The sequence below is a fragment of the Coturnix japonica genome, unplaced genomic scaffold, assembly GCF_054131305.1.
Source record: "Coturnix japonica strain WE unplaced genomic scaffold, WE-NBRP24 Scf061, whole genome shotgun sequence".
Taxonomy (NCBI): Eukaryota; Metazoa; Chordata; class Aves; order Galliformes; family Phasianidae; genus Coturnix; species Coturnix japonica.
The window spans coordinates 106,685-117,925 of record NW_028188964.1 but is presented as its reverse complement, the minus strand read 5'-3'; the positions used below and the strand labels follow the sequence as shown (position 1 = coordinate 117,925).

Genomic DNA, 11,241 nt, shown 5'->3' with positions numbered 1-11,241 from the left:
CTTATGGGGTCTTATGGGGTCCTATGGGATCTTATGGGGTTCTATGGGGTCTTATAGGGACTTATGGGTTCTATGGGGTCCTATGGGGTTTATGGGGTTTTTGGGGGTCCTATTGATTCCTATGGGGTCCTATGGGGTCTTATGGCATCCTATTGGGTTTAATGGGATCCCATTGGGTTCTGTTGGGGTCTTATGGGGTCCTATTGGTTCCTATGGGGTTCTATTGGGTTCTATTGGGTTCTATGGGATCCTCTTGAATCCTATGGGGTCCTATGGGGTCTTATGGGGTCTTATTGGTTCCTATTGGGTCTTATAGGGTTCTATGGGGTTCTACGGATTCCTATGGGTTCTATGGGGTCTTATGGGGTCTCTTATGGGGTTCTATGGGGTCCTATTGGTTCCTATGGGGTCTTATGGGGTCCTATGGGGTCTTATGGGGTCTCTTATGGGGTTCTATGGGGTCCTATTGATTCCTATGGGGTCTTATGGGATCCTATGGGTTTCTATGGGGTCTTATGGGGTCTTATGAGGTCCTATTGGTTCTTATGGGGTCTTATGGTTTCTAATTATCCTATTGATTTCTATGGGGTTTATGGAGTCCTATGGGGTCTTATGGAGTTCTATTGGGTTCTATGGGGTCCTATTGGTTCCTATGGGGTCTCTGGTGTCTTATGGGGTCCTATTGATTCCTTTGGGGTCCTATGGGATCTTATGGGGTCTTATGGGGTCAATGGAGTCTTATAGGGTCTTTTTGATTCCTATGGAGTCCTATTGGTTTCTATGGGGTCTTATGAGGTCTTACGGGTTCTTATGGGGTCTTATGGCTTCTAATGGGGTCCTATTGATTCCTATGGGGTCTTATGGGGTCCTATTTGTTCCTATGGGGTCTTATAGGGTCTTATGGGGTCTGTGGGGTCCTATGGATCCTATGGGGTCCTATGGGGTATTATAGGGACTTATGGGGTCTTATGGGGTTCTACGGGATCTTATTGGGTTCTATGGGGTCCTATTGATTCCTATGGGGTCTTATGGGGTCCTATTGTTTCCTATGGGGTCCTATGGGGTCTTGTAGGGACTTATGGTTTCTATGGGGTTTATGGGGTCCTATTCATTCCTATGGGGCCTTTTAGGGTCCTATGGGGTTCTATGGGGACTTATGAGGTTCTATGGGGTCCTATGGGGTCTCTATGGGGTTCTATGGGGTCTTACGGGGTCTTATAGGGACTTATGGGTTCTATGGGGTATCATGGAGTCTTATAGGGTCTTATTGGTTCCTATGGGATTCTATGGGGTCGTATTGGTTCCTATGGGGTTCTATGGGGTCTTATGGGGTCCTATTGGTTTCTATGGGGTTCTATGGGGTCCTATTGATTCCTATGGGGTCTTGTGGGGTCCTATTGGTTCCTATGGGGTCTTATAGGGTCTTATGGGGTCTGTGGGGTCCTATGGAGTCTATGGGGTCCTATGGGGTCTTATAGGGACTTATGAGTTCTGTGGAGTCCTATGGGATTCTTATGGGGTCCTATTGATTTTTATGGGGTCCTATGGGGTCTATAGGGTCTTATAGGCTCCATCCCCCCCATATACCCCATACCCCCCCCAATAACACCAGACCCTGTCGCTCTTCCGCCATCTTTATTCTCATCCAACCGCATCCATCATCTCCCCCTCCCCCCCACCCCCGGCCACACATCGACCCTCGTTAATCCCATAATTAACCCCTTAATTAACCTCTTAATTAATGCCTTAATTAACCCCCCCCCCCATATTAACCCCATCGGAACGAAGGAAGAACAAGACGCCGACCAATCGGGCACCAGCTTCGTTAACGTGTGCGCATTAATTATTTATGCAAGTGAAGGGGGTGTGGCTTTGTCAAACCCCACCACGCCCAATCAACTAACATTGAGACCTCATTAGCATATGATTATATATTCATGAGCCATTGGCCTGGTCATTAATTAATTAATCATTAATTAACTAATTAGGGGGGGGCGGAAGTCGCTCCGTCGTCGATATGGACCTGGAAAGAGAAAAGATGGAGTTAATTAGGGTTAATTAGCCTAATAATTAATAATCAATTAATAATTAATTATTCATCCTAATCAATAGCCGGAATAATTAATTAATAGACTGAATAATTAATAGCCCTAATAATGGCATTAATAGCCCTAATAATTAATAGCCCTAATAATGGCATTAATAGCCCTAATAATTAATTAATAGCCCTCATAATTAATTAATAGTCCTCATAATGGTATTAATAGCCCTAATAATGGCATTAATAGCCCTAATAATTAATTAATTAATAGCCCTAATAATTAATAGCTCTAATAATTATTAGCCCTAATAATCCCTATTAATCCCTATTAATTCTATTAATCCATATTAATCCATATTAATCCCCTAATAAACCCTATTAATCCCTTATAATCCCCATTAATCCCCCATTAAACCCCATTAAACCCTCATTAAACCCCATTAAACCCTATTAACCTCATTAACCCCATTAACCCCATTAAATCCCATTAACCCCCATTAAACCCCATTAAACTCCCATTAAACCCCATTAACGTCCATTAACCCCCATTAACCCCCATCGATCCCCATTAACCCCCTAAGAAACCCTATTAATCCCTATTAACTCCTATTAATCCACATTAAACCCCTATTAAACCTTATTAATCCCTATTAATCCCCTATTAATCCCTATTAATCCACTATTAATCCTCTAATAATCCTATTAAATTACTAATAAATCCCTATTAATCCACATTACACCCCTATTAATTCCGTTTAATTTCTATTAATCCCCATTAAACCCCTATGAAACCTTATTAATCCTTATTAATCCCTATTAATCCCCTATTGATCCCTATTAATCCTCTATTAATCCTCTAATAATCCTATTAAATTACTAATAAATCCCTATTAATCCACATTAAACCCCTATTAATCCCTATTAATTCCTATTAAATCCCTAATAAACCCCCTTATACCCGCATTAAACCTCATTAATCTCCAATAAATCCCCTATTAATCCCAAATAAATCCCTATTAATCCCCATTACAACCTATTAATCCCCTATTAATCCCTATTAATCCCTAATAAATCTCTATTAATCCCCATTAACCTCTATTAATTCCCTATTAATCCCTATTATTCCCTATTAATTTTCTATTAATCCCCATTAAACCCCTATTAATCCCTATTAATCTCTAATAAATCCTTATTAATCTCCATTAAAACCCCATTAACCCCTATTAATCCCATGTTAACTCACTTATAACCCCTATTGACGCCTATTAATCCCTATTAATCCCTAATAAATCCCTATAAAACCCGTATTAAGCCCCATTAATCCCCTATTAACCCACTAATAACCCTTAATAACCCCTATTAATTCCCATTAAACCCCCATTAACCTCCATTAAACCCCATTAAACCCCCATTAATTCCTAATAAATTACTATTAAACCCCTATTAATCCCTATTAATCTCTAATAAATTCCCATTACATCCCTAATAATCCCTATTAAACCCCTATTAACCCCTATTAATCCCTATTAATCCCTATTAACTGCTATTGATCCCTAATAAATCCCTATTAATCCCTAGTAAACCCCATTAAACCCCATTAACTCACCTTTAACCGCCCCCCAAGCCCCCATATTAAGGGGGGAGGTCACATCAGCCCCAGATGAGCCCCCCCGTCCCCCATGGCCGAATGGGACCCAACGCAGCCACCCCTGGTGGTACACGCTTTGTCTTGCAGGAGAAGCAGCTCATTGCCCAGCTGGAAGAGCAGCTGAAGGCTGAGACAGAGGAGATCGAGGTAGTGTGGTGGGTTGAGGGAAGGGGTGGGGGGCTGCCCACCCCCATGTTGTGGACCTGGAGCTCATGTTTTTGTCTTCCAGGTGCTGCGCAGGGAGAAACAGCGACTGCGAGAGGAGCGGGAGGAGCTGGAGCTGGAGGGTGCCTGGTGAGTGGGACCCACCCATGGGACCCTGCACCCCACGCCTGCACACGGGGGTCTCTGACACACCTGGGGCAGCAATGGGACTGCAGTGCTGCTGGAGATGGGGCTCTGGTTACTGCACAGTGTGGCAGAGCAGCCCCATCCCAGCCCTGGGGGGTGGGCACACAGTGCTGGGGAGCCCCCCGTGGTGATAGACTCCAACCAAGCCTTGTTCAACACAGGCAACAGCATCAGATGGAGCTGGAGGTGGAGTGTGAGCCTGGGGCTGTGCTGCCGGAGCTGGTGGAGGCACAGCTGGTAAGGGGCAGAACACACAGCACCCTCACCCCATCCAACAGGGGTCTCCCCATCCAACAGGGGTCTCCCCATGCAATGGGGTCTCCTTGAGGACAGGGCTCCTTCCAGCACTGTTGTGCTGCTGGGCTCCCGAGTCCTGCATGATCCCCCTGCTGTGCAGCAGACCCTGACCTCCATCTCTGCCCCATCTTCACCTACAGAAGAAGGAGCGGGCGAGGAGACGTGGGTTCTCCTTCTGGATGGACGTCCTTCTGGGCTGTCACAGAACTGCTTTGTCCTCTTGCTGCTGAAAGGAGCCAACCAGGAGCAGGGAATGGATGCACAGGACCTCAACTCTGACCCGCAGGAAAACTCAGGACAATGGAATGCAGTCTGCCAATCTTTTACCAGTTCAGCTGTGCTTTAAGACTCATTATTGTGAAGCCTTTTAAAATATTTATTTTTATATATATATATATACTATAAGACTACTCAGTTATACTGTCAATCATCTCGGAAAGTTCAAGATGGAGTTCATCCACATCCTTCTCCAGCTCCAAGTCATATTGTCCTTCCATTTCCTCTAAGAATTCCGAGATGAACTTTTCAAGGTCATCTTCTACAGCCTTGGTGAGCAGGCTGACCTCCGGCAGGGCTGGAGCAGCAGTCTGGAAAGAAGGAAGACAAAGTCAATGATTGCTCAGGAGATCCTTCCTCTGCAGCACTTCTCCTTCAGCACTGCTGAGCCTTAACCCAACATGGGGGCCAAGGGGCTCCTGAAGGAAGTTAACAGTAAGCCTGACCAGGACAGCACTGACACTTCCTCCCCTCCTTACCAAAGCTGCTATTTTAGCTTTTTTAGCTGGAGGCTCCTCTTCTTCAGTGCTTCTCCGAGGATTCACAGCTGCCACAGCAGAGGGAGAGATCTCAGCAGCCTTCCGCTTCCTTGCTCGCTTCGTGGGGCTGCTGGCTTTGCCATCCCAAGGCTTCACACAAACGTTGCCCTTGGCTACAGGAAGAAGAGAGAGCTGGTACAATTGTGCCTTGAGAGGAGTCCAGGTTGTCCTGTCATTCCCACAGCTCTTCTCCACAGTTAAATACATCCGGCCAGCAAAATTACATTGCTCTTTCCACAAATCTCAGCAATATCTTCCACAGTAAGTGCTGCATACCAACAGTCCGACCAAAGGAACAAAGAAACTGCACAGCTACACCATATTATAACCCAGACAAGGGAAACAGCCATACAGCAGGAGAAAGCAATACATGGTCCCTCTAGAGAAAGGAAAAAGCAGCAGCTACAGACAAGAGTGTGCAACCAGACGCTGTGCAAGCCACAACAGACCCACAAAATACATCCAGGGGTTTATCACACAGGTAAGTCTGCAGCTCAGTGCCACTGTCTGTCCCTCGTTCTCAAGCTGAAGTCTGGCTGGAAGGAACACAAGTGAACTAAAAAAATAAGCATTTCCCTTTCTAGCACTAAGCAAAGGCACGCACCCACCATGAGTACTCAGGTCCCTTTACTTCCGAGGACCACCTCACACTCAACACTCATTCATAGTTCTCTGCTCCTGAGGTTGGGCTGATGGTTTCCCTGGCAATGCTGGTGCCCACCGTGCTGAGATTTCACTTAGGCCTTTGCAAGCTGATAAGCTGACCATGAAGGGTGGATTCAGGACTGCTAAGCTCTGCACTTTTACCTTGGACTGTTTCTTTAGCAGCAGCCGGCACAGCAGCCACTTCCTTCTTCAGCTTCTCCGGTTGTCTCAGCTGCAGCTTCTCCTTTATTGTCCCCTCAAGGCTCTTTGCTTGAGCTCTAGAATTTGGTGTACTCTGATCCCAGGGCTAAAAAGAAATAAAGTAAGTGCAAAATCAGAACAAACACCAGGGGGAGTGTATGAAGGAAATCAGATTGGAGATATTGCAAAAACGGCTGCACCTGGAACAGTACATTCCTGTCACTTGGGTCACTGACCCTTTCATAAATGCCTGCATATAACAAGATCCATGCTTTGCTGTGAAAACACTGTTTCAAACGTGTGCAATTAACAAAGCAAGCTCGTTTAAATCAGCGCAGTACTGGAGTTGTTACCTACCACATTCTATCTGAGCAACAGAAAGTCATTCCTGTTCCCCTACACAACATCCACCCACAGTCTGATTTCCCTGAACACGAAGCCGTCGTGGCCTTTTTGTATCCAGTGCCCCCCACGTTAACCTCACAAGTTGTACCTGGTGCCAGCAGGGTTACTGCCTCACTGCCAGATACAATCAGATCAATTCTGAGTTTGAGGAGTGCAAAGCTGTCTGGGAAAGCCATTGAAAGTATCAGGATTGTGAAACATGGCTGCAGCTCTTCACCAAAGGCAGGAAGGTAGGAATGCACTCATGATGGTGGCACATGGTGAGCAGTGAGACATGAGAACACGTGAAGAAATTGTGTCAATGTGTCCATCTTCAGAAGGGACTCACCTCTGCGGGTGCAGAGACAGCTTTGGGAGCAGCCCTGCTCCATTCTGCAGTCTTTTCCTCTTCTCTTCCAGGTGCTTTAAAACAAGGAAAAAGAAAATCATTTGGTCAACAGCAAGCATAGAAAGAAACCTGAGTGCCAGTGTTTCCTCCATGTGCTTATTTCCTCACATTCAATAACAAAGCACAGACAGAGGCGACATCACGCAGTCCATACAGTATCCAAGCTCTTCCCTCCTTCACATGCTGTCTCATCACAAAGCCTTTCACCTCCCCAATGAATAACTCACCCCCCCTGACCTTTTTTACAGAGGTTGGCCCCCGTGTTGAGGAGTCAATCCTTGCTTTACAAACACATTTACATATCGAACTAAGCAACACACGCCAAAGATGAAGGCAACCTTGGCATCAACACACAGAACATGCCACACCAAAAACATGGCAGAAAGAAAGTACAGGAGAAACTGAATTACAAAACCTCACAGCGAATGAATTTTCCAGAATGAAGCAGGCAGACACCACGGATTCAATGGAAAAACACATGGATGGACATCCTGGCACTTCCTGCCTTTGCATGTTGTAAGAAACAGCCCAGGCAATTCTAAGCAAACTCCATTTGCTTGACAGGGGAAGCACTTCGGCAGAGCAGACAGTGAAGCACCTCCTTACCTGCTGGCTTTGCGATCTGCTGCATCCGCAGGGCTTTCTCCTGCTTGATTTCTTCCAAGGTTTTAATATGCACTTCTTCCAATCGCTTGATTTTACGCCGTGGCTCTTCCAGTTTCACTTTACCTGGCCCAGGTGGAGGGAAAATTCTCTTGTTCTTGCATTTACCCTCAGCTCTCTTGTCAGTAAGAAGCTCTTCTACTTTTTGCTTCTCTTCCTCCAGTCCTTTGTGTTTCCTTTCAGCCAGGGCTTCCGAGTAGCTTTTGATGTGAACTGCAGGGGAAGGCCTCACCCTGGAGCTGGGATCCTCCACCTTACAGCACCCTTCTGCCTGGGGGGCAGCTGGGGTTTCTCCTCGCTGATTCGCTCTCTCAAGACGGATCTCTTCCAGAGTTTTGACATGGATCTCCCCTGCTGGCTTGGCACCCTTCTCTGCCATCATCAAGAAAGGAGAAGCATAATGATTAAATGAGAGTCCAATGAGAGCTTAAGTTTGCAGATTTGTCATAATATTACAGAATATGAGTGTTCCCAACAGCGCATCACAGGACAGCTTCACTCTGCAGTTTTCTCTCCTAAGCCACCTGTCCTATATTTTGAAAACCAGTCAGATTTTTCCCTTTCAAATTAACATTTAGGGCTCTGTGGAAGTGGTCTAAATTCATGAGAAGGAAAAAGGGGAAAGCAGGTGTAATACCTAGTTATTATCTATCTGAGCACAAGTATGCCCCTGTCTCTCCTTCAGAGACTTCATGCCTTGAACTACAGAACGGAACAAACCAGGGATGCTGCATAAATGCCAGCTCTGTGCTCACGTTTCAAAACGGGGCAGGGAAAGGAACTTCAAATCCCAGTGATGAAGACTTCAGCAAGCACGCAAAGAGAACGCTCCCAGGAAAGAACAAGCAGAAAGCCTAGAGAATCTGTGCAGCAAACACCAATGACCATTTACCTCTCCTTGGTGCTCTGTCAATCTTGATCTTCTTCCTCAGCCTTTCTGCAAGGCTGCGTTTCAGCGGAAGGCCACTGACATCAGCTACAGAGAGAAAACAACAACATTCCTAAGATAATTCCTTTGGAGAAAGATTTTTACAACAGTCAACCACAAACTGTGGTTTCTCCAAGTGTATGTTCTCAAATTCACCTTCCAGCTGCTACACTTGTGTGCCACATGGAGTAATCACAGACCCACGACACATTTTCCTCCCTCCTGCTTCAGCAGTGCCCTCCCATTTGCGTGGAGGCAGCCAAACAGCAGCTCACAAGCAGCCCTTACCTACAGAGGATTCCTGTTTTCCAGGTTCATCAGCAATATTCAGTCGAATCACGGGCTTCTCCCCTAAAACAAAGAAAAACAAAGTGCTTATTTGTCAGAAACCAACAGAATTACTGTCTTGTGAGCCCATTTCCCACCCAAAACAAATACACCCAAAAGACACCACTTTGACAGCCCTGACAGAAAATAATATTGCAACTGTAATGCACTCAGGGTAAGTCCCAATTGTAATTTATCCATTCCACTTAGGAGCCACCAAATGGAAACAAAGGTACTCCTCATTACCCTGCTTTGCAGACAGCGTCACAGTTCTGACCAGTGTCCGCACATTCTCCTTCTTAGGCACAGGAACAGTCTGAGATTGGAGCAGATGAGCAGGAGCTCCTGAAGGCCCTTCTGATGCAAGTGAACAAACAGACAGTGTTTACAACAAGAAAAAGAAAAGCCACTGCCAACAACAAAAGCAAACCTGACAGAACCGTCACAAAGACCAAAGCGCATTTCTTACTCACTACTGTCCAATGTGCAACAACCACTGCACAGCTCTATTCCCCAACACAGTGCCAGCTATCTGAGTATTATCAGAAGGATAACAAAGTAGGGCATATGAACTCACCACTTTGTTGTTTGGTTTTATCCTTTTGTTTCTTAAGTTTGATCTCTTCAAGTGTTTTTATTCCAAAATTCAGACTGTCATCTGGGAACACAGAGCAGTGAATGAGACTGAAGGACAGAGGCACACGCTGAGGACCACAGCTCTGCAAACTGCCTCCTGCTCAGAAGCATGCAGAACAAACCCTGTCAGCTCTCCCCACAGCTAAGAGCACCATGGACCTGATGTCTGTCTGCTGCCCTCCTTTCATCCTTCTGGATATTAAAAGTAGGCTTTATCCCTTACTTTATCCCATCCACATGACATTAGATTCCTCTATCAGCAAATGTGGCTTTCACCACTGGTTGGAAAGATGCACATACAGGCACTTAAACTCCATGCTGTGGCCTCGTCGTGCTCTAATGCTCTAAACAAAGGAGTTTACCTTCCTAATCTGAAAGGCACATGAAGTTACGAGGTAGGAACAAGATCATGGAAATAGCCGAGTCCATTCAGCAACCCTATGTTCTGTTGTGTTTGTACAATAAATTGCTTTGGAGTTAATTGGCAAGTGCTTCTGATTAATCCTGGAATACCTTGTTTTGTATCAGCATTAGATTTCCTAATGGAAATGATCCGCAATCCATGATGGTTTTCTTTAGCTGGTTGCTGGACAGGTGTTTTTATTTCTTCTCCCTCCTTAGAAAGCTGGTCTGTACAAGGAAAGAAAAAATCAGCCTCTTTAGGTACGCGGTAGGAATTCAATCAGATTTCCCACATTTATGTAGCTCATACAATGACACTGCAGCCCACAGTTAATATTCTTAAGTACAAATGTAAGTGACTACAGATGGGTTCTTTATTTAAACTGCTACACTTACCTGGTAAACCCATAGAAGCAGACTAAGTGAATAGTGTAACTACTAGAGAACCGGGAAATCAACCACACTCACCATCACCTTTGTCATCATCTGCAGAATTGATGACAACGGGAGGATGTGTCGGGCTTGGGACATTCTCTGAGTTTTCCACTTCCATCACTTCCACCGACTGTGGAGAGGGATCGGACTGCACGGAAAGCTTGCTCTGCTGCACTGTTATCTGAGCTGCCCTCGGATCGTCACCTGCAGACTCTGGTGGACTTGGCAGCGTAGCTACAGGAAGAAAAGGATCAATTTAAAACTTTGATCCTAACCTTACAACCACTGCACAAAGATGGCAGGCAAGGCTGAAAACCCACACAGATAAATGCTGAGTCACCAGTTGCCCATCCAACTGGCTACTGGGTGAACAAGGAAATCCTCCCCTACACAACATTCACCCAGTAAAAGCTTAAATTCAGGAAAACAACCTGCAAGGCAAAGGCCACAGGAGCAAAAAGAAGCTGAGCACGCAAGAAAAAACTGAAATATCAGGAGCACATAAATTTGAGCTGTGCTCCTATCTATCATCTTCCCAGCTTTCTTCTCTTCATTCTATCAGTCTCTCAGGAGCAGTTGTTTCAAAACATTGCCCTCCTCAACACTGGTCAAACTCTAGTAACATCACCCTGACTCAGCACGGAGCCCCTGGGCTGCACGGCTGCAAGCCCTCCAATGGAGCCCCTCCTTCAACACCACGAGTGACAGCAGTGAGTAACCCCAACACATTTGTCTGACCGCTGCAGGTCTTCAAGCTCACCCACCTGGACAACCTCAGCAAAGACAGCGATCTTCCAAGCCTTGCAGTTCACTTCTCCTGTAGGCCGAACCAACACTGAATCCGTCAATTAAGAATAACGGGGTAGGAAGAATTTTCCTCCTCACTTTGCCAATGTCAAATTCTGTAAGTTGGAATTTCTGGTCATCAAGGTTTCTTCACAGAATCACAGAATCACAGAATTACCCGGGTTGGAAGGGACCTCAAGGATCATGTAGTTCCAACCCCCCTGACTAGCAGGGCCACCAAACATACACATTTACTAGATCAGGTTGCCCAGG

At 45.6% G+C, this 11,241-nt stretch overlaps 2 protein-coding genes across 2 annotated transcripts; one reads left to right on the top strand and one right to left on the bottom strand.

The window, feature by feature from the left end:
* The first annotated feature begins 2,823 nt into the window (after nucleotides 1-2,823).
* LOC146751777 (uncharacterized) lies at nucleotides 2,824-4,604 on the top strand. Its single transcript, XM_085533492.1, has 4 exons — nucleotides 2,824-3,836; nucleotides 3,919-3,983; nucleotides 4,202-4,277; nucleotides 4,478-4,604. Exons 1-4 carry the CDS (start codon nucleotides 3,702-3,704, stop codon nucleotides 4,565-4,567), a joined length of 366 nt encoding a protein of 121 aa, XP_085389618.1. The 5' UTR covers nucleotides 2,824-3,701; the 3' UTR covers nucleotides 4,568-4,604.
* On the bottom strand, nucleotides 4,603-10,426 carry LOC146751776 (zinc finger CCCH domain-containing protein 11A-like; the record flags this gene model as incomplete). The annotated part of the gene is made up of 10 exons (XM_085533574.1): nucleotides 4,603-5,265; nucleotides 5,960-6,104; nucleotides 6,732-6,805; nucleotides 7,365-7,826; nucleotides 8,347-8,430; nucleotides 8,671-8,733; nucleotides 8,956-9,066; nucleotides 9,287-9,367; nucleotides 9,859-9,975; nucleotides 10,216-10,426. Coding segments are annotated over 10 exons (1,668 nt in total), but the record flags the coding sequence as incomplete, so codon positions are not given.
* Nucleotides 10,427-11,241: the final 815 nt, after the last annotated feature.

Coding starts and splice junctions, on each gene's coding strand:
- LOC146751777 (XM_085533492.1), top strand. CDS start 3,702: ATGAGCCCCCCCGTCCCCCATGGCCGAATGGGACCCAACGCAGCCACC. Junction 3,837..3,918: donor CTGAGACAGAGGAGATCGAG/GTAGTGTGGTGG, acceptor TTTGTCTTCCAG/GTGCTGCGCAGGGAGAAACA. Junction 4,278..4,477: donor AGCTGGTGGAGGCACAGCTG/GTAAGGGGCAGA, acceptor CTTCACCTACAG/AAGAAGGAGCGGGCGAGGAG.